The sequence below is a fragment of the Dermacentor variabilis genome, chromosome 6, assembly GCF_050947875.1.
Source record: "Dermacentor variabilis isolate Ectoservices chromosome 6, ASM5094787v1, whole genome shotgun sequence".
Taxonomy (NCBI): domain Eukaryota; kingdom Metazoa; phylum Arthropoda; class Arachnida; order Ixodida; family Ixodidae; genus Dermacentor; species Dermacentor variabilis.
The window spans coordinates 64,859,390-64,884,058 of NC_134573.1; the positions used below are offsets into that span (position 1 = coordinate 64,859,390).

General features: G+C 44.6%; 2 protein-coding genes across 8 annotated transcripts in view; one reads left to right on the plus strand and one right to left on the minus strand.

Annotated features, from left to right (window-relative positions):
- Positions 1 to 1,410: 1,410 nt before the first annotated feature.
- Positions 1,411 to 5,408, plus strand: LOC142584815 (prostaglandin reductase 3-like). Of its 2 annotated transcripts, XM_075695096.1 has the most exons (3): positions 1,411 to 1,547; positions 3,011 to 3,336; positions 3,556 to 5,408. In XM_075695096.1, the coding sequence occupies exons 1-3, from the start codon at positions 1,541 to 1,543 to the stop codon at positions 4,330 to 4,332; spliced, it is 1,110 nt and encodes a 369-aa protein (XP_075551211.1). In that variant the 5' UTR covers positions 1,411 to 1,540; the 3' UTR covers positions 4,333 to 5,408. The 2 variants fall into 2 exon arrangements, with proteins under 2 accessions (XP_075551211.1, XP_075551210.1); XM_075695095.1 differs by lacking the exon at positions 1,411 to 1,547 and having other exon boundaries at positions 2,796 to 3,336.
- A 1,086-nt stretch (positions 5,409 to 6,494) lies between these two features.
- LOC142584813 (solute carrier family 41 member 1-like) overlaps positions 6,495 to 24,669 on the minus strand; it is a 62,028-nt gene continuing 43,853 nt past the window's right edge. For 2 of the 6 annotated variants that reach the window (XM_075695090.1, XM_075695089.1), the window contains one exon: positions 11,459 to 23,719. In XM_075695090.1, the coding sequence (XP_075551205.1) occupies positions 23,534 to 23,719 (186 nt within the window). In that variant the 3' untranslated portion in view covers positions 11,459 to 23,533. Of the gene's footprint in view, positions 8,584 to 11,458; positions 23,720 to 24,669 lie in introns of those variants that run through there. The other 4 variants (XM_075695094.1, XM_075695093.1, XM_075695092.1 and 1 more) reach the window with 4 other exon arrangements.

Genomic DNA, 24,669 nt, shown 5'->3' on the forward strand with positions numbered 1-24,669 from the left:
TCAACGGCATAAAAACGTACCTTCAAGCGTACTCCCTCCACCTCCGCCGCATTCATTATGATAATCAACGCCTAAACAAAATGAGGTACTATTTTTTGCCAAGAGTAGACCTCTTTACAGCAAGTCTATGTAGTGACTCGCAGACGAAACCAGCATGCTTTCGAAAATGTTTTACCGCCGTAGTATTCGAACGCCAACGGCCAGGAAAACACATCGATACCAATAGGCTGTCGGCTGTCGGTGGTTAATCAAGTACAAAAACCTTGACGCTATGACTAAAAAGCAGCTTCAACAATCAAATTTAAAAAAAAATCAACTGCCTATTTGCCTGAGGTAAAAAAGCATCCTTAGACACCTCGATTGTTTATGTCAATGGTTTGTGTAAAGTAAAACATTCAGCATGTTCAGCGCCCCTAGCAGAGAAAGCACAAATTAAAGTATTCGACCAAATTACAGTAGCTCCACTTGCGCGCTTACGCTGAAACGCGCCTCGATTGATTTTTCGCCCTCTGTGGCCATTTGTTGAACTTGAGAGTGTGCGGGGCCTGACCGCGTTTCTAAGAGAAAGCCAGCCTTCGTGCATAGCGTTCGCCGCCAGCGTTTTCCGGTAAACATTACGGTTACATACGCTGCAATTGTCGGGATGCTTGAGAAGCAGTCAAGGATCTTTGAACGCGAATGCATTTCATCGGACACTTAGAAAATTAATATCTCGCAAGTGGTACGTGCGTGCTGTCCAGAGAATTCCTTCCAAGTGGGTACGCCGTGCGAACTCAGCGGCTACAATTCGTAGATTGAAATATGTGACCTAATGTGTTTAAATAAAAAGCTAATTAGCATAATTACGTTAATTTTTCAATTGAACATTTTTTATTTCTCGTAAAAGTAATGGCCGCCTCATCGAGTAATTTAGATCAAGGGTGAGGACTGTGCTATCTGCCATAGCCGATCTCAAAAAATTTGGTGCAGCAAAAAAAAAACACCCTGTATGTTTATGTACCCTTAAATTTACGTAGAAATGCATTGGTCATCTGCATCTCTTCGCGTCAAACATTTAATAAACCTGGTTGAATTCACCATAATATTGGGGGCGAGTTTCACCACTGAAAAAGCTGGCGCCACCGTTGGCGTGACATGGCATGAAGGATCACGTGGACACAGCGGCCGCGTCGGCTGCTTCGGAAGCGTCGAAGCGAGGTGAAAACGAAAATTTAAAGTCCCACCTGTGCTGCGGTTCTGATGAAGTGGTGAGGCTTTACCGCCTTGGGTGTCTGCTTAACAACATCTGAATGTACTATAAAAGGTAGTGGCTGCCTTCGGAGGCGTGCAGCATGGTAGGCTACTGCTCGGTGCCACGGTGCCGGGCGTACGCAACGGAGCCCGGTGTCAGCAGCCTTAGTCACACGTAGCCACAGGACAAGGAGCTGCGTAAAGCTTGGCTCACGAAACTTAGAACTGGCAGGCAGCCATCGGCCACAACTCGGGTGTGCAGAAAGCAGAGACGCGAGGAAGATTTCTGCTACGGCGCTGCAGGATTGCGATGTTCGGTGAGTAGCAGAAAACGCGCACCGAGACGCTCGCCCGCGCCCTCTACGCGGCTAATGTTATGACGGTTTTGTCTATGAACTTAATTGTTGATTCTAGATACAGGCAAGTTCATTGGAACGGAAAGGGAGCGGTAATACGCACATTAAGAAAAGGCACGACATATGGTCCATGAGCGCCATGAAGGCTGAAAAAAAGGCACGGATAAATGTCCACGAGGGCTGACGCGTGGTGTTTTTATTGAGCCCCGTAAGCGAAACCTATGAGGAGCGCGCCGCGTGATCCCTCATACTAGGCAAGGGAGGCGCTTCCAACAGATGGCGACTCCGTAAGTTCTCGCCCCCAATAGTTATCTTTGATCATTTCCCTGATCAATATTTCACCTGCAAGAAGCGAGCGTAGAATGACATGATAATAATAAAATTTTCTTACGTAGCTTCATGTTGCAGTTAGGCGGCTTCTGTGGCAAAAACTACGTGTTACTTTCAGAAAACAGTGTTCAAAATAGTAGTTCACCTGGCTAAAACTGCACTTGATACGGGCCGACAAGACTCGTGGGCGCACCAAAACAAGTAAAACTATAAAAAATTTTACTGCACAGACTTTCTTCCGTGAAAAACTGGGCGTCCGCGAGCGTCCGCGCAACGAACACTGGGCACGCTCGCTAACAGACGACGCACTTGACAACGACAGCAAAATTGAAGACGTCATGCTGTATAACCCATGCCTCAAATATGTATACGCAGCAAAAAGGTGTAAATATAAATCTGCAGTTGAAATAAAGCGGCGTAATAAGAGACTATGCGCGCAATCGCCCTCAGAGCCCGCAGCGTAATTACGTTGAATATGCCGCGAAACGCGTCTGCATCCCAACCCAGTTCGCTCGCAGCGTCCTCGCACAATTTTTTCTAAACGTGGCCCCTTAGCCATCCAAGAGTCACGAGGGAATTTTACGTAGCCTCCGAAATGTGCGCGCCACGGCGCGCGCCGCCCGATTTCGGAAGCCATAGATATGGTGTGACACTATGGCGGCTACCATAGAGCATGCCGAGCATGCCATAGAGTAGAAGGCGCCATATTTCGGCCATACTTTGCCGCTCATTCGGGTAGCAGTATTTTGTATAAATGTGTTCCTTGCCTTTTTTTATTTATGACATGTACAATGTGTTTCCTTTTTCTTTTTTTGGTGGCACCACTTTAGTTGTTGTGTATCGCCACCAGGGATTTCAAGTTCCAATACAGAAAAACAAATAATCGTGTAAAGCACGTGCGCAGCAGCCCCAGGCGCTGAAACGGACTCGTCGTTCGTCCTCACGGAGATAGCCGCATCCGTGTAGCAATTTGTTACCTGCCATTGAGCTATCAGAAGTGTCACACGCCGGCAGGAAGCGCGCGGCCTCTTGACTTACATCCGTTGATAAACGGCTCGGTGGCACGATGTTAGCTCAGTTCTCGACCCGTGCAGTGCTGTTGCTCCGCTGCGCGCCGGCAGCCAGTGCTTCCCGGGCGACCATGGCTACCAAGAGCAAGATACCGGCCGAGTATCGCAAACTAGTGTGCGTCAAGACGACGCCGAAGTTCCACGATGCAGTCTCCATCGTTACGGTGCCCACGCCGAAGCCCGGGCCGGGTGAGGTGCTCGTGCGGACCTGCTACGCCGGTGTCAATGCTTCGGACGTCAACGCAACCGCCGGCCGGTACGAACGGGCATCCAAGGACCTCCCGTTCGACCTGGGCTTTGAGTCGGTCGGCGAGGTGGTCGCGGTCGGTCCGGACGTCGACGGACTTAAGGTAACTTTTATCGCCACAACGGCTCGTCAGTCGTCCGGTTTCGGTTTCGTTTTTAGAGGTGCCGGCCATGTAAACTTTGCCGAATTCGCGGTCTGTGAAGATCGCTGCCGATGCATGTAGTCTTGAAAAGTGTGGAGAACCTATTGCTTATTTGTAACCAGCTTGTTAATTTCTTCAAATTATCTTTTAATGCGGCCACCTTGCTTGTGACTGTTGCAGGTCGGCAACGCCGTGGCCACGACTAATTTCCCGAAGTTCGGCGCGTTCGCCGAATACCAATGCGTGCGGGCAGAGCATGCGTACCGTATACCACAGGTCATACCCGAGGTAGTGCCGCTCCTGGTAAGCGGTCTGACGGCCGCGATCGGCCTCGACCAACAGGGGCGCATCAGCGCTGGCGAGACGGTGCTGATTACGGCGGCGGCAGGAGGTCTCGGTCACCTGGCCGTGCAGTACGCGCGGGCCGCCGGCTGCCGCGTGGTGGCCACCTGTTCTTCGGACCAGAAGGAAGAGTACTTGCGCAGCCTGGGCTGCGAGAAGGTCATCAACTACCGCACGCAGGACCTAGGTGCCGAGCTGGGCAAGGCGTATCCCGAAGGCGTCGACGTTGTCTGGGAGACCGTGGGCGGCGAGACTTTCGACACGCTCTTCAGGAAGCTGCGGCCGCGAGGCCGCCTCGTAGTGGTAGGCGCCATTAAGGGCTATCTCCAGGGGGATAAACCATTCCCAGATGTTGATCTACACAACCTACCCTACCGACTGCTCGCACGCTCAACCACTCTTGCGGGCTTCTTGCTTTCCGACTATGCCCACTTGTATCAGGAGTACATTGGTAAGCTGTACATGATGCTGCAGGACGGCAGCCTAGTACCCAGGGTTGACTTGGGATTGAATGCAGAGGGTGGGGAGCTGAAGGGTGTTGAAGGGTGCATCCGCGGTGTGGAGTACCTTCACTCGGCAAAGAGCGTAGGCAAGGTGGTCGTCAAGTTTGACTGACCTCTCCACCATGCAGCGAATCCGGACTCGTAACTGATCGTTTCGAAAACGTCGAAAACCGCTCTGGCAAGGTGTTTGTCAAGTCCAGCTGACTTTCCCACAGACACGCCCACATGTTGCCTAGTTGGTGGAGGACAGCAGGGTCAAAAAATACATTGCAGATCGCAAGCTGAAATAGAGCTGGAAGGGGGCATCAACTGTCAAGGTCCAGATCTGTCCTCTCAATTTGAAGTTCACAGGCATATGATAAATTTCATTTTAACACGATAGCTTTATAGGGCCTCGAGTCGCAGAAAATCCTGCGTCTAGCATCGAACATCATTTCGACAAAAAATTTCAAGCCATGCGTACCTAGGCCCTCCATGTGGCGCAAGGAAGTTACTGAACTAATTAAATTACTTAAGCTAAAATATTTAGAAAAATTGCAAAGTATGACTTACACAGAACCTACAGACATGATAGCATTGGATTGTAATCTGAATATACGAGAAAACATAATTCTGTTACGCAAAAACTCAAACTCCTTTTCCAGCATTTCTACCATTTACAGACAGGCCACAGTGTCTGCCATTTGCACATGCTGGCGCACGAATACCTTGGAGGCCACGAAGAGGCGTGCCTCGTTCCTTGCAACACCTCCAGATGGTGCTCACCTTTGTCACGTCGCTGCCCATGCAAGAGGCTGCGGTAAAGCTAGGGAAACGATGGAGCATGTTTTATTAGAGCGTGAAGATATCTGCCCAGCGGTCGATTCAGGCACCACTGGCCTCCTTGAAGCCCATGGGTTCAGCGAGAGCAGGAGGAAAGTAAACATGTCCGTAATAGAGATTAGTAAGAGGCGATTAGAACATTGGTGGAAGAAAAGTAGGGAAATGACAAACAACGAAGGCGTAGAAAAACAAAGTCCACAATAGGGGATCAGAAACTTTGGTTATGGGAATTCATAGTGGTATTTTTCTTTTTTGACATAGGCAGGATATTAGGCAATAGCAAGAGTTTGGTAGCGCAACCCACCACCTCTTTCTGAAGGGGATGCTCATAATATCCATCAAATCGTATGATTTTATTTCCTAGAGTGTGAGTGAGTGAAAAACTTTATCAGCTCTAGATTCACTGGTCTTCTGCGGTCTTCAGATGGAATCGTCCATCTTCTAGCACAACGGTCGGTTGCCCTTAGTCCAGGGCTCCGCTGGATGCTGCTGCCAGTTGTGCTCGCCGAATCAGACCTTCTTGGTCGACCTGGCGATCGCTGGAGAGCACTCCCTCCCATTGCTCCGCACTCGGGTTTGGTATAACGGGTACCACGTCTATCTTCTGGCATGCCCACGTTATGTGATACAGCGTGGGTGTCTCGTGGCACCAGGGGCATTTGTCATTGTATTGTGTGGGATAAATTTTGCTGAGTACGTTTAGGTTCGGGTACGAGCCCGTTTGTAGCTGCCTCCACGCGACAGAGTATTCCTATATTTCCTAGAGTATTTCCTAGAGAAAATATTCTGGGGAGGTTCATGGGCTAAAGGCTATTATGGACAGTTTGACTAGGCCAACCATCCGTCCATCGCTGCCCACGCAAGAGGCTGCGTTTATACCAGAAAGCCCACCTTCGTGCATAGCGTTCGCCGCCAGCGTTTCCTAGTAAACATTACGATTACATAAGCAGCAGTTGCTGGGAAGCATGAGAAGCCACCAGGGATCCACTCTCAAAGGCAAAACGTAAGCGTCCTCCAAATTTTTATGCCACGACTACATAGCTGGGCTACATAGCTGGGCCTTGGTGAGTAATCTTGACCATGATGGTCCTACACAAGGTTACTCACCGGTGAAAACAATGTGAACTGAAGAATATGAGAAGACCATGGCAGAAGTTTTGTCCAGCACATGATAGTTATGACAGCTGTTGCGCCAAAGCATGTGTAACAGTTTATGTGTCTGTGGCTAGTCACATACTTATTAAGCAAATTATTCCCAGGTGCATGAAGACTTAATGTGACAATTTTTGGATAATTTTTGTTGACAGTGCCGCCTAGCTATATCCTCGTGTGTTTATAGGCATTTTTTGTAACTTTGCTATTCACTAGTGTGACATCGGGAATAATTGCTATACGAACCTGAAACAAATCTGCAGGGCAGTATAGACTGGTGCAAATTTTTCATGGAAGTGAATGCAGCAAACACTCAATGTTTTGACCAGGAGCCATTAGTATGAGCTGGTTTCAACATTGTCGGAAGCACCAGAAATATGCCTCTTGTGTCCAGTGGAAGAATTCCACACAGAGGCCAAGGGTACTTGCTGTTGCATCAATCCGCAGCCAGAAAAGTAGACTGTGGAGCACATCTTATCTTTTATGAAACAAGCACACTGTGAATGGCCTCCTATCTGCACTACACACCAGCACATGTTATCTGTTATGAAGCACGCACTTTGTGAATGGCCTGCTATCTGCACTACACACCAACACACACACAGGTCCCTATGTTCTGCCCCCAGTGAATTACCATGATTACCCGCTTGTGTAGATAAGCATGTGGCACTTCTGATGAGTGCTTACTGCATGCATTGACCACTGATATTGCTCAAACATTTACTGTGACATACACTGGATACTTGAGGACGTTGTGCATGGCCTATGCACTATGTGTACAATTCTGTGCCACATCTAAAGTTTGAAGGGTTGCAATATTCGTTGCTCCGTGCTAAGGACTGCCTGTTCTTGAAGACGAGAAAGCTTTAAATAAAGCTAGACCTTGTCATGGCACACAACATAAGAACGATGGAAGAATGCGGTCTGGGTGAAAAAAAAAGGGTGGGTCGAGATGGTGGGGTCAACTGGGTCATGCGATATGTTGTCTACAGGTCATGATGTGAAGAATAAAGGTGTGGTTGACCAGGAAAGCTGCCTTCATTTCAGTGTGGCGACAGTGAAGCGACACCAGTCTCTAGGTGGCGAGTGTAATCTGTGAAGGTGATGGATGTGAAGCACCAGACTGATAGTAGACTCAAGAAGCAATACCCACAAAATTTCCTACCAAAATTGCTAAAGAAAACTCTGTCACTAATATTTCAGCTAGTGTGGGACTGACAGTGCATAGATTTGTCTGATCTTTGTGCTTGTGGGTTCAAATGTTCTTCTGACTTCATTTACTATCATACCTGCCAACTTTGAAGATTTCATAATAAAATGCCAATTTTTAAGGCTCGTTTACAGTTGTCATATTGACACAAATATTACAGAATTTTTTGGTTGCACTTAGTTTGGAGCCAAATCAATTTCAAAAATGAGGAGCACATTGGTCTCTGCATGATATTACAGTACATTTTTTCGGACCCATCGATTACAATGATTTACCTGCATGGCAGCATCACCTGATAGAACAGAGTGAATTTTCAACAGCTTTTATGTAAATATTTCGACAAACTTTTGTCAACACCCCTATGGAACAAAGCCTGGAAACCTTTAATAAGCAGTGAACAATCAACCAATTTTTGCATTTTTTAGTATGTTTTGGCCTTCAGTGTAGCCTTTCTCAAATACCAAGGTTGGCAGCTCTGCTTACTATGCTTTATGTGCCTTTATTAGCGCAACTTTCAAAGAAATGCAATTGTTTTTATCAACTCGGAAGGAAATGAGACTGCATGCATGCCTGCTCACTGAGAGTTCTTGCATTTATAACAATATTTTATTGAAAACTATCAGCTTGCAAAGTCGCAAAGCCATTTGAAGCCAGAATGACATACATAGTCAAAATGTCGTTATAGTGAACTAATGGATTTAGCAAAGTACGTGAAATTCCCCTTGAAAATCCCATAGAAATTCATGGTGCAGTAAATGCAATAACAGATATGAAGTAATTAACAATGTAATTCTGGTTCCCCTTTCAACTTCGTTATCATGAGGTTTTACTGTACTCCTTGTCATTCTCATGCTGGTTGTATAGCCATGCTTGCAGCTCATGTAGAGACTAGCCCCAGAGTTCCCTCTAGTAACTTTTCTAGGAAACTACGGCAGTACCAGCAATCAAACTTCATTGCAGACCATGTCTCTGTGGTACTTCAGTAACAAATGTGTGCACAGAAAAGGAGAAGGCTTTGGTACCAGCAGCCCATGCCAACGTACTTCTCTTTTTTAGCATGCAGTGTGTATAGTTTGTTACACTGTGTAGGCACCGGTTGGCACTTGAAAAGTCCATCTCCATATCAGACTTGAAGGGACACTGTGCCTGTCTACTGATGTGCCCGTAAGGTTTTGTGATCTGCAGCAGGTTACAAAAAGAATTCGCCGAGTTTGATGATTGCCTTCGATGGCTTGTGCCACAATTTCTGTTTTGAAAGGTATGCTGAATAGGTAAAGTTGCACCAATAAATTAGCCTTCTATAATACCAAGAAAGCCACTCTTACCACGAGAAGACGCTTGATAAGAGATTAGTGACAACGCTGCCTTGAAAGTCCCGCACCAGCCAAATTAGGACGTCATGAATTTTAAAGCCGTCTGCTCGGGCGTAATTAATTTTTTATTCGCTAAGGGTCGACTAAATTGCATTCTGAGGAGCCAGCGACTGAATGATGTGTTTTGGAAACTTTCACAGTATTACAATGACCCAAACTGAAGAACTTTGACATCCATCATGTCACACCAATGTACTACTGGCACTGAGGATTCGGTGCAACAGTTAGAAATGATTGAAGTTTGGCCTTTATTTTCTCCTCTAGTACTCAACCTCTTGCTGCAAAAATGGAGTTTGAAGTAGTCTGTTTTGATAATGTATTAGTCTAACCTGATTTAGTGTCTCAATTAGTGTTCCTTTAACGGCACATTCCTGTGCGATCTGCATGCGAGCTTCACAGAGTGCCATTCAGGAGCACTTCAGGCCATTCAACTCGCTATCTCCTTTTTCAATTCGTCTTCCTTCTCGTGCCTTCTCTGTCCCTTGCTCTTTCAGCCTGGCAAGCATTGTGCTCCTTCCAGGAGCAGTTGCCACCCCACCTTTAAATACTTAGTCTGCACCCAACTACTTCGTTAAATTTAGGCTCAACTGCTACACTTCTGTTCATGAAAATTAAGATGCTTGAACATTGCAAGGCATCAGTTTGTGGCAACATATATCCAAGGGTTTGCTAATGACTGACAAAATTGAAGGAGAAGAAAGTGACTGCATGTATAGGGCTGTTGCTAGTGGAAACTAAGACATGGTCAAGAGCACATGCAACTGTTGCCTTGACAGGTGTTTTGACACATGCAAACAATGCCAGGTGTTTCAGCAAACTATGAAAGAATTAACAAAGACCAATTTGCTCAAGAGGTTTTTTCTTAATTTTGCCAGCATGTTACCGGTGGTGGTGCATCTCAAGAGTCTTGTGAAACTGACTCGTAGTAAATTACTAAAACTGGCTGTTGAAATGGTTTTGGGCACGTACTGCAACTGCACAACTGAATGGTTTTGGGCACGTACTGCAACTGCACAACTGAAGCCCACTCAAAGGAGATCCCGTTGCTGTGAGCCTCTGGGCTAGTACCAGTTTCTTGTACACTCCCCAAAATATGCCATAAAATACATGTTTTTCGTGCACTACTGAGCACAGCAAAGAGGTGGAAGGCCTTTCTTGTTTTGGTTAGCTTAGCTTCCCAAAAGCTGCTTGCGAAGCAGCAGTGAGCCCTTGGCAGAATGGAGTGGATGGTTTTCATGTGGGCTTGTAAATGTGGAACGAGGACCATTGAAGCTCCGTGATCAGAGCTTGCAGCTGTAGCTTTATATGCCATGTCATCACCTGAATGTCACCATAAACGAATAACTCTAGAAATACAAAGTGGTCAAACAACAGACGTTTCTTGAGCCAATGCGTCATCATGTAGTCATTGAGAAGTCCTTTTGTCAAAACATTGATATAGCAACGTACCTTACTCAGCTGCTCTTAATCACTTTTTCTACATCTGCATTTCAACGCTTCTGTAGTTCTAAAATTACAAGTGTGGCATGTCTGGCTTAGCTGTCACTACTGAAGGATGTGTCCATTTCTAAAGTAATTTTTTCTTTGTGCTCTTCTGGTTTTGGTTAAAAGGAACAAGCTAGAGTCTACACTAGTAATACTAAAGTTTTAGGCATAAACACGCACACTGTAGGCATAACACGGGCAGGTATGGAGAGTCATGCTGCGTGCCATTAGCTGCACAGCTCTTAACCATTACATTTTTTATTTTGCCCTGCAACGACAAGTGGACAGGTGAATTCGGGTACTACGGTAACCGTGAACCACCAGGCTCATTGAAAGCTCGCTGAATACAGGGACGTTGTTCTCCATGCCATGAGTGAGCTTGCAGATATTCGAAGAACCATAAGATATCTATAGTCTCAAGAGCTGCAGTAAAACACGGGAGTATCAACTTTGATGCTATTTTCTGCCTTTTGAATGCGTTCCCTCCTAGTTAGGCAACATCGCCATGCTTTTGAAAAATGGTACATGTATTACTTTGTGAAAACTACTTAACAGTGTACAGTACGGTCCGTTTTTAAAGGGAACACCGAACTGGTAATAAAGCAAATTTAACTGAAACACTTCTACTTTATTGAGAGTAAAAAAGAAGGGCCCATAGGTCACAATATGCTGGCATCTATGCATTAAAGAATAGTCTTCACGACATAATTCAAGCTGTAATCAGTGGCCAAATACTAACTGAGTGTTCTTTAAAAGTGGATTGTACTGCACATATAATTTAATCCCTTCTGGCACAAATGTCTGTCCACTGAAAACAAATTTCTTGCATCTTCAGCATGATTGACAGCCAACAGCAGCAAAATAGATTAAAAATATTGAATTTCTTGGGAAGTTTTGTGGTGTGTTTGCAAATATAAGATTGCACACACGAGCTCTCAAAAATACTTGACATGTGGGAACAATATTGCATATCTGTGCTTGAAAAACACCAACTCACTTCAGGAGTTTGCTTGGTGGAAATTATAGCCATCAAAACCAACAAAAGAAGACAATGTGCTACATGATGTCATAACGGCATCAGAGTGCACATGCCACCATCTGTCTTACTGCTAGTTACTGCACACCTGCTACTTACTGTGTTCTGGTCGTGAAGCAAGCTTTGGACAGTCACAGAGATGCACGCATTTGCACGCGAGTGAACCAGAACGTTTACTACAGAACTGCTCATGCAAGTTCACAACAGAGACTACAGGGCGGAAAGCATGTCACAATGGGCGTGAAAATGCAGGCGGCGACGGGTTTGGGACACAGTGGCTTCGGCATCACCTGCCAGGAATGTTTTCAACATGGCTTCAAACAGTCCATCTCAAAAGGATACAAAAATACACGGCCTCAACAACACCGGTATAAAAATATCTTTGAATCTGCAGTTCAAGTAGAGGAACACAGGTGGCATGGCGACATGCCTACTGACTAGGCAGGGAAACAAAGGAAAGTGACTAATGGGAAGGGACAATGGGGGACAACACAGGTGGCAACATTAATCCAGGACAGAAACGTCAGCAACACAGGTGCCACAACACACAGCTTCACGTAACGACACCTCAAGCACTACTGGACTACGTTAAAACAGGGTGCATAAGTGAGCGCTTTCCAAAGAAAAGGGTTCATTCACTGTCGACCTTTCGATGCGTGAAACAAGAGCACAGACACCAGCTCACAGATTCTGCTCCATCTGATCCTTTTATAGCCTTTGGCAATGGCAACGTTGTATGAATAAACTTGTTTCATTTTGTTGCATGAAGAATATAAAAAGAGGAAAGATAGTTTTAAGATGGAGTGCACATATCTGTCACTACATCAGTGCTGCTAATGTATCTTTTGTAACATGATGCTTGAAGCTATTCAGAGAGAAAGGCATCTGAATGAAGACAAATATTTCTTTTGTAAGAAAGACTTTGTTAACACAAAATCAGAGTTTAGCCATGGTATGGGCTTAAAAGGACATGACAGAGTTGAATTGTTTTCCAAGTCATGCAAAATAGAAACATTGAAAAAAAAAATAATTTAACAGCATTAGCTGATGATTTGAGACTGAAAGCATCACTTTAAAAGGTGATGTAAATGGGGCATTGATTGACCTGCAATGAGTGCCATACATGGTCGCAAACTTGCAAATATGGAGCACATGAAAGTGTAACGACTATGCCACTGTCGTCTAATTCTGAACTGACTGCAGAGGTGCACAGGCTTTTTGTTTCAGATAGGCCTTACAGCATCTTGATAATTATCTTTTAGGAAATCAAGCCCACGTCTCGAAACATATCCTTACTTGCTAGCTTCAGCTGTCAATCTAGCTTGTAGGAGCCCATGCAGCTGTTAACCAGCAAGCTAAAGAACTTATTCCAAATACCACAGAGCGCACAACATAGTTAGTGGAGGCAAGCTCCACAAGGCTGAGAAAGAATTCGAGCAGTCTTATCTTGTGCCATAATTTTCCCACGCTGCGTCATTGGGTACAAACATTTGTCCGGAGAGCATTGCAGCTTTACTGCGCTCTATAAGCAGTCAAATGTTTGCGATGTCTGAGTGCATTTGCTCTGGGTCAAGCATAGTGTCACTACAGTAACACCAATAAACACTGCTCAAGACAGGGATATCCATACCTCATGATATAACCTGCAGAGTCCTACTGCAGCACTTACCAAATAATTCGAAATGCTGGCAAAATCTCGAGACACACTGCTCTTGCTTCAATGACAATTTCAGTGAGAGTTTATGAGCTGCATGCGACTTTTTCTGCTAGCAACAAAGGAACTATTTGCCACTATATGCTTGGGCAGAGAGCTTAAATGGTTGGCAACATTCTGTGATTTCTACTGAACTGTCTTGGTCAAGAATGAGATTTTGTGTGCACTTCGATTTTGTACTGTATGGCACGTAGCCTGGCACACTTCAGAAACCAGTGCACCTCTTCCTAGCACACTAAAGCTGTGATGTACATGGCTACCAAAATCAGCAGAATGTACAGCTCTCACTGTTATCCGTTGAAGTGTAGTATTAGTAGCAGCATTTTCTTTTTATGGGGGAGGAGGAAAGCAAGAGGGAACTGCTGACCACATCGTAACTGTCAAACCTGAACAGCGGCTCACGCACAGTTTCCTTTGTCTTTACTCCCTTTGTGAGGTTTCTTTCTATCTGCTCTGAATTTTATACATGAAAAGCAGTGGCTGTCATTGCTATAAGGCAACTAAATCCACCTTGTTTACATTCATTAAAAAAAGAAAGGCAATTCTACAGCATTAATGAGAGGGTAGCTGTAGTCGTAATCAAGCTTAATAAGAGGTATAGATTAAAGGTGGTACAAGCCTAAGCTCCAACATGCAGTCACGGTGATGAGGAAGTAGATCAGTTTTATGAAGATGTTGAATTAGCGATGAGAAAAGTGCAAGCTCAATGTACTGTAGTAATGGGCGACTTCAATGCAAAAGTGGAGAAAAAGCAGGCTGGTGAACAAGCAATTGGCAACTACGGCTTCGATTCTAGGAACGCTAGAGGAGAGATGCTGGTAGAATTCGCAGAAAGGAATAGGCTTCGAATAATGAACACCTTTTTCAGGAAGCGTAGCAAGAAAAAGTGGACCTGGAAAAGCCCTAATGGTGAAACAAGAAATGAAACTGACTTCATACTTTCTGCTGATCCCAGCATAGTGCAGGATGTAGTTGCGGCAAGCCACAACTTGGAACAAATCTGTTCAAAACAGTAACGCACTTGAGCACAGCTTAGTCGCCTCAAACACACAGTTCTAAAAAGGGACCTAATGCAGTGCTAGAAAAAAATAAATGATAATGGTACAAGAAAGGCAGACAGCTTGTCACATTCATAATGAGGGCATGACAGTCACAAAAAAAGAATGTGTGCAGAAACCTGCAATGCTATAGGTCAGTGATATGACGCAGCTGTCACTCGTTTTCTGGCAACCTACATGGTCGGAATTCTTGCACAAGCAGGTAAGACACACAAATAAGTACAGCAGTAGTGCACAAAATAACAACAGGTGCATACAATCGGCACTGAACAAGCTACAATAAGTTAGTGTAAACACACTGTATGTTGATCAAGGACTGACAGTGTAAGAATAAAACAGCAAATAACAAAACATCTTCAAGTGCCAACACTTTAACGACCTGATGAACAAACGTGTCAGGCACCCTTCAAACGTTTGTGTTACCAAAAATAAAAAAAAAAAAGAACACTGTTGTGTCAGACTGCACTTAAAAAGATATTTTAAAAGCCCATGTGGCAAAATTCTTCACAAATGCAAGCCCTTTCACTCCCTGCATCTGCAAGAAATTTTTAAATAAAATAAGTTGGGGAAAGGATTGGCCTTGAGGCCAATTTGAAAGTTAAATACAGCAACAACCAAAAAAGCACCGCCACCTCAGTTTCGCTGCAAGCCATGATAAAGCACGCAGCGGTCAAAGGGGTGCGTGTTCCCGACTTTAGTTATTCAACATGGTACAAGCAAAAGAAAGTAAAGCGAGAGCCAAAGTACAAGATCCAGAGCACAGCTTGAGAATTTGTTGCCACATTTTTCATCCCAGTCCATCGTGTTCAGAATCATGCTTTTCTTTGTTGTGTCAAGTACTCCTGCCAAGTACACAGGAAACACAGGGTGAAAATGCTTAGTGAATGTCCCAGCTCAAGACCAGTGCAGGAACGTGCCACATGCAATTTTGTGACATAGCAAAGTTGTGTTCGAGCTACTTCTTGGCTGAGTTGAAGCTGAGCCTGAAATTCATGTCGGTTTGAGTAGTCTGATGCCATGACCTTGCCCTTTCGTCGCTTGTCATCACACTGTAGTTTAAGCACCTAGTTGTTCAGTGCTAACTGCAACATTTCCCTACTTCATACCCATACACCCATGAGTAATTAATATGTGTAAAAATCCCACAAACATGACACCACAGGGGATGTGTCAGTACAGCACGCTTGTAAGTTTCTTTAAGGCTTGCCCTGAACACACACCTTTTGTGCGATACACGCAAGGGGGTGTATCTCACAGCACTTGTGTCTCGTCCTTGTTACTTTGTGGATGCATGTGTTTGCGCTGTTACAATTTTTAAGTCAAGTATGCACCAACTTGCCCAGAAGTTTTAATGGGTGTGTCTTGGAAGGGCGCAGGGCATGGGGCACATCTGGTGCATGCCCCCCCTCCTCCCCCCCCCCCACATCATTCTTACCTATAGCAATAATATAGTAGTCTGTGGGGACTCTCATTCCAAGCTCAAGCAACTACAAGAGATTTGATGGTAAGTTGCCTACGCAATGGCTTCATCTTTTTTTACTTTGCTTATGGCTGAAAAATCAGTCCAACGAATGGAATGCAATCAAGACTGCAGGTGAACAGTTTTGTGAACATCTGCACAGTTTTTAGGCTGTTAAGGTGACTGAACTGGTGGTCTACTTTGGCAATTCCATGCACAGAGTCAGACGACGGAAGTGATGGGTCATTACACAGTTGTACAGGTGTGTGTGCAATATTGCGAAAACGGACCAGCACTGCCAACTCGCGTGACTGAATGCCGATGGCTTTGGCCACTAAGTTTCAGCCAGCTGCTTGTGACTTCACATTTGGTATTTGGTTGGGCCGTCATGCGATATTATGTATTACAAGTTATCATGCTAAGTGTTCATCTGAGTGAAACGTCAAAATGACCCACACAGCTATGCATGCTTTTGTACAATTTCCTTGTTCTCTCAATTTCAATCTTCTGTTTGCTGTGACAAGCACTTTTCTGACAAAGCTGACAGGAGCAGCTGCCGCATTTGTCTCACAACTGTGCTGCATTTGGTAGGTGCTTCATGACTATACTAGCCTCATGAAAAGAAAAAAAAAGAAAGAAAGGCATATTTCCCTCTGACAATGTGCTCAAGAGTAGTAAATTCACAAACTTTGAAGGGGAAAAAAAAACAGCACTTAGTCGCGCTTCATTTCAGCAAATTGGCTTTGCTGCGAAAACGCATTTTACAGAATACCGCTTTGATAAGGGAGTCCACTATGGTACAAACGGCTGTTCCGGCCAAACCACTGGCAGGTGTCATTTCATGAAACATTTTGTTTGTCGCCACGCTTTGATGCAGTACAGAGACCTGCGTTTTTCCCTCCAAATAATATTTATAAAAAGATTTTGCGCTTACTGCTTCTCTGTTCTTGCACAGATTTTGCAGATAGATAACATTTTATGGCTTGGATCGTTCAATAACACATTGGCACTGTTACTTGCCGTGTTTGTCAATAAAAAAGTGTGAATTTGCCTTCATCTGGATCTTAGCGTCCACAGTGCACCTCTCTGCAATTAATGGAAAGCAGTCTTGAAGGCCATGCTTTGCCATACTGCTGATGCCACAAGTGACACAGTCGGCATGTCTTAGACATCACTCACTGTGAGGAGGCAGAGACAAAGGCAAATTTGCATTCTCTTTTTTTTTTTTTTGACAGCCAGGTAAGTAAAGGTGCCAAGTGATATACTGAAGTATCAAGACCATAGAATACAATCTCGCAGCAAAACTTGAGCAAGAACACAGCAGCGATAGCTGCAATATCTTTTTTGTAATTTGAAAGGAAACACGCAGGTCTATTACTTGCACAATAAACTGGTGGCACGCATGCTAACTGTGGCAGTGCCAAACAATAAACGAGATTTTTATGAGAAAGCTGGGCTAATTGTTTCCAATTATTCCGATACAACATTTGCTAGTGCTGAAAGTCTTACAGGACATCTCGAGGTTCCCATAGGACCATAGCGGCAAGGACTGGCGTCAGTCCTGTGTGAACCTTGCCGTGCACTGTCAGACTTTAGCACGGGTAAATAATTCACTGTGATCTTCAACATATTGTCGCTTCTCCATAATGGATGCTTTAGATTACATTTCTGAGACAGATGCTGCCACTGTTGCATTCACCGAGGAGGTTTGCATGCTTTCTCCAGCTGTACTGCAGACAATTAGGATTGCCAACAGTCCCGAATTTAGCAGGACATTCCCAACTTCTTAGTAAATGCCTAGTGCCTTGACACCCAGTCAGGAGGGCCATATATCCATTTTTCTTTCTTTCTACTGAATAATTACAAATAGACCACATTTTCTTTTTACAATGCCCGACAGCTTGTTTAGATATTCTTGTGCACTGTTGCGCTGTCATATACATAAAGGTGGTTTTGTTTTTGTCATGGTGCAATATGGGTTGTATGTCCTAGCCCTTCACAGTAGCTCTATCCGTTTTGGCAGCCATGTTAGTCAGGAAACTGACTATATTGGACCTTTCTTGTAAATTGCGACATGCACGGTAGAATTTAAAAAGTCTGTTCAACTTTATTGCACATATAGGCTGGCAGCTCCTGGCACTAACAGGGTTGGTCGCCGTAAAATATGGCCTCAAAACACAGCCTTCTGCTACGTCGCAATTAGTTCGTCCATGTGGCTGGACAAATGGCTGCATTGATCTGAATGCAATCTAGGTTACATGACAGAACCCTCTTCACATTACGAGCTTCCTAAGCTATGTTAGATCAGATGTGTTAACTATACTCAGTCTCACCAACTGCAGTAAGGCAAAAAACTATGTGGGTCGTTTCAATCAGTACAGAGAGAATGGGCTATGTGTCACAGAGAGAGGAAGACAGACTGCCAACTGTGAGCCATTGATCTTTTCATTACCGTTCTGTTTGGCTAGCACAGTGTGCACGAAGGGATTAGCGGAAGGCAGTGGATGAACTTTCTTTGTGTCTGGTGCCTGGCTTTTTGCTGTGCTGCATGAATTTGGCGAGAAAGCAATATAAAGCAGGATCTGTTCATGCAATCAGTCTCAAGTGCTAGTTTGCTTACATTTGAGTTTTGCAAACAGACTGGTCAAGAAACAAACAAGAAAATCCGATTCATTTCAAAGGACACCTGATTACATTTTTCAGCTCACACACAAAGAAAAAAAAGTGGCAATGGTAACATTCTTCAAGGTGGCCCAGAAAGGTGTAGGTGATATCAGCGGCACTGTGTGGTGACTCACTAGTATTGGTGAATTCACTCTGCCACTCTTCCAAACTGGCCAGGCACGCATTACCTCAACGTGTAATGACAAGCAAAAATACAGTAGCTTCAGCAGGGAAATAGTGCAAAAGGGTGTAAAGAAGAGCGACACTGATTTCCAATCCCGATTTCCTGACACCGATGACTGTTTTCTTCAACAGTGTTTTCTTCCAAGTCCTCTCCACTGGCCTGTGTTTTTCTGCCGAAGTTGTGAACTAACCTGCTTGCATAAGTACCCTTCTGTAAACACAGTAACTTGCTTTCTAGAGAGCAAGGCTTGGTTAGAACAAAGCAAGGATTTCCCTACGTAACACCTAGCAGACGAGCCATAAGTGTAAAGCATCAGAACACTCCTGACAATACATCCATGTTCTTGAGACACACTGGTCGGTGTTGCCACTAAAACAGGAGATGCAGTGGATTGGCACAGCCCACAGTTCATTGCACCGACGCCTTGCACCACAGTGTATTCAGACGGTCAGTGACCAGAAGAATCAAGATGGTGTCGCAACATACCTGGCATGCGCATAACACCTACACTACCGATGCAGAGAGGAAACTTTCCCAGAACTGCCACAGTGCCACCAAAAGCAACCGCAGAAACATTCAGAGTTTCAAAATATACTCACATGTCCAAGTTCGTCTCTAAGATTATATTAGTCACTATGGTAATGCATCTCCTAATGACCAATAAAGAAAGGAAGACAAAGAAAAAGAGGAAACGGGAGCTGTAGAATTCTAACAAGCGGAAGTCTGGATCAATTTTCATGTACCTATAGCCCTAATTCATACGTGTAAAAATGTAGGTTAAATGAAAACACTTAATGCACCTAGCCTTGTTTCAAATTCAAGCTACCCTGCCAGAATGGCTGACAAATAGTAAATTTAGCAAAAAAAAAAAAAAAAAAAACTTAATTCTGCTTGCTAAAGAAAAATCTGGAATTGCCTTTCATAAAGAATGTGTAGCATTATGGTTCATCAATGTGGTTTACAAGATGTGCAGCAGGCAATGACTCAGTAATGAAGCTCTTGCTCTAAAGAACAACCCAAAGAAAAGTTCCAATATTAAATCGCTATAGGTGCTAGAAAATAACGCCAAAATAATACACTAAAAAACGAAGTTCAAGGACACCAAGAAACATGAAATCATTGGCATCCTTTCTATAAAAGTAGCAATAATAAAATCGAAGCAAATGAATTCCTTCTTGTTTTAGCGCTCGTGTATGCAACCTTTCATCAAAGTACGTTGTTCATTTGCATTGTTGCTCATTTGTGATCCCTATCACAGGGTAAATTTATTGTTATATTTACAATGAATGACATCCGTTCATAATGTAATTTGCTTGCTGTCACACATGAAAACATAATGAAATTAGCCTGAACCGTCATTTTCAACTGAATGAGTTCACAGAATGCGTTCGCATTTCATTTGGTACTGAATGCATAGTCTTGACACCAGGGATGCTCTAAAAAGATTGCTAATGACTCATGTTTTTCTCTACTTTGTAATTAACTAATCTGTTTATTTAGTTTATTAAGCAAGTGTCAATTTACTTAAATCTTTGGATGAAAAGCTACTCGACTTCGGTGGCTGGACGCCAGTGCCGGTCATGTTTAGTCGGTGGCACTTCGGCCCTTCCGTGTGCACATCTGTTGAGGACCGCATGCTGTTGACCGTAGGTTGAGGACCGACAGCCCAAAAGTTATGCACAGAGTACTGAAGAATAAAAGTATGGCAAAAGTATTTTGGAGACCTATGTCATCGGCTATGTTGTTTTTCCTTTAGCGTGGCTAAGCTTGACTTGACTTTGTTCCTGTTGTGCAGCGGTGACAAATTGCTAAAATTACCAAGCGTGTATTTTTAAAGCAACATCTTATAATTAAAGAGTATTATTTAAAAGGTATACACATGTTAAACGCAAGTTTTGTTAGCTTTTTTTTCCCCCAAAGGTCGCCGCCATCATTTTCAAGCTAAATTTGTTTTCGCTGTGTGACAGCACTCGGCAGAAATGACATTAAATTTCTCATGTGTCAAGGATATTAAAAAACAAAAAAAGCCAGCTACTCATCTCAACTACCCATTCTCTTGCTCTAGCTGGCAAACCCCTGACCTCAAAAGCAAGCAAACATCTGCAGCTGACGTACTTCACATTGCAAGATAACAAAGTAAAGGTGGCCACTACATGCTGATAATGAGACTGCAAATAAAGAATGTAAACTGTTAACAAAGAGAGAAATGTTTAAAAGCCTCAAGTGCATAGGTAAGGGCCGAATACAAGAATTACGATAGTGACATGCAAATACTAGAAGCAAGAACAAAATTTCCATTCATTCTTTGCATGCAAGCAAGAGATGACTGCTGGGCAACTCGCAGCCTCATAAATTCATACTTTACTTTCTTCATAGTGGGCACAAAAGCAGCACCAGAGATTTGTTCCTTCTAAAATATGACACACGCACTGACAGAAGGATAACACATGAGGAACTGTCAGCACAATCCGCATCGCAGATAATGTCGCTGACACAACATGTCATGCTGTCAATAAGGAAGTACCGAACGAGAGCTTGAGAGATCCAAAGTACATAGCGCCGTAGCAGAGTTTTGAGCAGGAGCGCTGAATCACGGGTAAAGTGGTGATGTCCAATGCAAGAAGAGTGGAGCGCAGTGGACGCGAGATGCATCTCCTTCCAGCATACATTCCAGATCCGCATTCCGTGCTGCACACTCGGACTAGGAGTTTTTCAAAAATAAAGTGTGCTTCACTCTTCTTCCACACGCTGCACTTAAGTTTGGAGCGAAGGATGTGGATCCCTACCACGTGATCTATCATCAAGATTGGAGGCAGTTCAGCCTAAGTCGTTAGAAGGACGAGAAACATTGCAATATGACCAGTCGCACCTTTCATGGCACGCGATTCTTGCTGGCAGCTACACTCAGCGACTGTCGAACTAAGAAAAAAAAAAAAAGGACGGTGGCATCCTAGATGCATTTGCTTAAACCTCTAGTGCATTGGTCGGTACTGCTGTGGCAAGTATTCTTGAACAATTGCTTTCAGAGATACCGTATGATCACTTCCGCGTGATTTCACGCGAGTCGCCGCTATACATGTCAAGGTATACGACTGACAGTGTTCCAGGCACTGTGTGAATATAGTTGGCTTGGGACAATGCCAGGAACACTGTCGGCTGTATACATCAACGTCTACAGTGCCGAGTCATGCAAAACCTTGCCAAGGTGATTGCTTAAGAATACTGCCCTAAGTACTGCGTCACTGTTGTGTGGCAAATTACACAAAGCAGAAAGGAAATGCCAGACAAAGGAAGCATCCGTCAGCTCATCTGTTGGTCATCGCCACAGTGTGGTCAAATGCCTAAACTACAATATCCTCTCCTCCACGCCTAAGAAAATGCCCAGGTCAAAGAGGTGGCACCATAAGCACCGGTTGCATCTTCAATGCAAGGGTGTCACGACTGTAAAGGTAGAACAGTGTGCCTGCATTCACTGTTGCATTCCGCTTTCACCTGTGGGTTCTGTTCCAAGACCTCAGCAGTGCTCCAAGGCCTTGTTTGCACTGGCAGGGATGAACTACCAAAGCGGCAAAAGCGGCTGGACAGCGCTCACTGTGGCAGCAAAGGCAGGTGGAAAGCGAGACAATGAGCACACAACTGTTGCGGGACTGACATCTTGCCAAGTGAGTAACTCTGTCTGCTGTTGCAAGATAACGGGGTCCCTGGGTGGGAACTTGGTGTGTGAACACCCAGCTTGGCAGCTGAGAACAGCATTCAGCACATCCATGCTTTCAGATGCTCTCTATGGACATTTTCACTCTTTACAAGTGACGTATGAAGCTTTTATGTGTAGTGGTCACATGCAGGAGTGTCTGCCTCAAGTGATTTCGACTCTACCAGCACTTTGATCCTCTTGCAGCCCGATGCTGAACACGGCTCCCAGCCATCAAGTTATTTGCAAAAAGCTGCATGCATTTGCTTGAGACAATAGCTAAGAGAACTGAGATGGTTCTTTCTTCATAAAAGATCACCACTAATAAATGCTCAAAAAAAGCAATGAGATGATCCTCTGAGCAGACAAGTACATTAGTACAAAAACGGTTAGCTGTACTTTAAGTGGATGTGAAGTAATTCAGTGAGCACACCCTGTGAAACCCCTGTAGTGACGAATGGAACTTTCTGGATGCCTGTATACTCAAATGAAACATACCTTTGCAGGTGTAAGTGACATTGTCAAAATGTGACGTAAATGATGCAGGTTTCATTTCGCAACACACTTTTGCCAATTTTTGCCACTGTGTTGGCTTTTTCTTCCAAAGCTGCGGTCGTTGACGGCAGTTTGATGCCTTAAAGTCCCTACGCAACACCTAGGCTATGAGGGACACAGGAATGGAAAAGGGAGGTCTTCAGATTGATTTTGACTTCTTTACACACTCTGCATCACCATCAAGATATCCAAGCGCTGCACACTATAACGAGAAACAACACGAGGCGGTGTGCAACCCATTAATATTACATGCATAGCTTTCATTGTGTCACAGCTCGTGGCTTCTCGACTAACCCAATGTCCTCCAACAACTTTGACACACATTTGTCACGTTGCCCTGTGAGGGAAAATTAGAAGAGAGGGAGAAAAAAAAAATGAAGCCAGAGATCTCAAAGAAATGACACTTCTATCTGGTGCCATCAATATTGAACTTGTCAAACCTGTTGACTGAAGGGGCGCCGACACCAAGCTTCACCAGCAACAACCAACGATACGACAGACGTACGACATTGGTCGACATACCGGGGCTAGGTCACCGGCCAACATGATTATCTTTTCTGCTAATAGGACAACCTTGAACACCGAAGCTGCAGCAGGGAAGAGACCTGATGCCTGCTTGAATGCAGGAACATAGAAAGGGCACCCCATTTGGAAGCATCACGTGATGGGACTCTGGAAATGGTACCGAGACCCAGCTGCTTCACTAGCAGCTGCCGACCGTAGTGAGGCGAGCCACGCCTCCGATGCCAGTTGATGTGACAGGCCTAGGTCTTCCGAACAGCGCAACTATCCACTCTGCTATATTGTCCTCAGACAGTAAGACCATCATGAAGACAACTGCAGACATTATAGGGCATGGGTGGGAAAGGTGTCCTCGAAGGTGGTGCAGGGAAAATGGAAGGTGCAGTCGTCAGTCGCCAACGTCTGAATCACCGTCTCCGATGGCATCCAGCAGAAGGAAGGAGAGTGCCAACAGAGCCGTGCCCGCCAGGTCACCCAGGGCTGTCAGGTAGGGGATGGCCGAGTTGTCGGGATCCACCGCCCGGCTCCACATCCAGTGCACCATGACATGCGCCATGTACAGCAGAAGCAGCACCTGCATGGATGGTGGACTTCTCATCACGTTGCCTCGGCTGCACTTTACCTGGACTCTTCTGTGGACACCCTAAAATAAGGGCTGCCAGTTGTGGCTGTTTTAGGCCAAACTGGCCACCACTTCTGGCTACTCACTCTTGGGGCCTTGCAGCAGCAAGAATCTTCACTTGCCCACTTGTACTTGGCTACTATTTTGGCTAGGTGTGTCTGAATACTCAAATATAGAATACGAATTAACTAGTGACTGTTCAAATAATTAGATTTGCAAATCGAATACGGTGGAACTTTGTTGATACGTTTCTTGCTGCTGCATTTTCCCGGTTGCTAAGTTGTGTTTTCGTGATCCTGATCTAAATCCTATTGACTCCCATGTGCTATGTTCCCATTTCACAAGTTGCCATTCTGTAATGCTCCCGCATCTTATGTTGCATTCCAACAGCACAGTCACGTAAATTTAGTGATGCAGAAGGAAATTTGCTCTCGCACATTGCAACAAGTGACTGCTACTTTGCAACAAGCGACCAAAGTTTACAATAAGCGACCGAAGCTGCACAAGCGTCAGGAGAAAATGTGCACAGGTCAGTTGGTGAAGCAGCTGCAAAATTATGCGTCCAGTTAACACATACCAAGAACCACATACACTGGGCCAAATCCACCAAGCACAGGGTTACATTTATTTTGGCACCTACAAGGGTCTTATTTGCGTTGCATAATCACCAGTTCTCTTTAGCCAGTTTTGCCACCGTAAAGCTGTGTTATGCGGTGAAGCATGACAAGATGGAGGCAAATTTGCCTTTGGAAGACGAGAGGTCATATAGGACACATGTTGACGTACACAGATTCATGCAGTCGCATGTTCCCACGCTAGCAAACTGGAGCTTTTCGTCTAAATGCGAGCTTAAAACCAACAAGCTTGGTACATACAATAGCAATGGTTGCTGGCTGGTCACT

What these genes read in the sequence shown, in the direction of transcription:
- LOC142584815 (XM_075695095.1), top strand. Translation starts at nt 2,983, where the DNA reads ATGTTAGCTCAGTTCTCGACCCGTGCAGTGCTGTTGCTCCGCTGCGCG. An exon ending in CGGACGTCGACGGACTTAAG is followed by an intron (nt 3,337 to 3,555) that starts GTAACTTTTATC and finishes TGACTGTTGCAG; the next exon opens with GTCGGCAACGCCGTGGCCAC.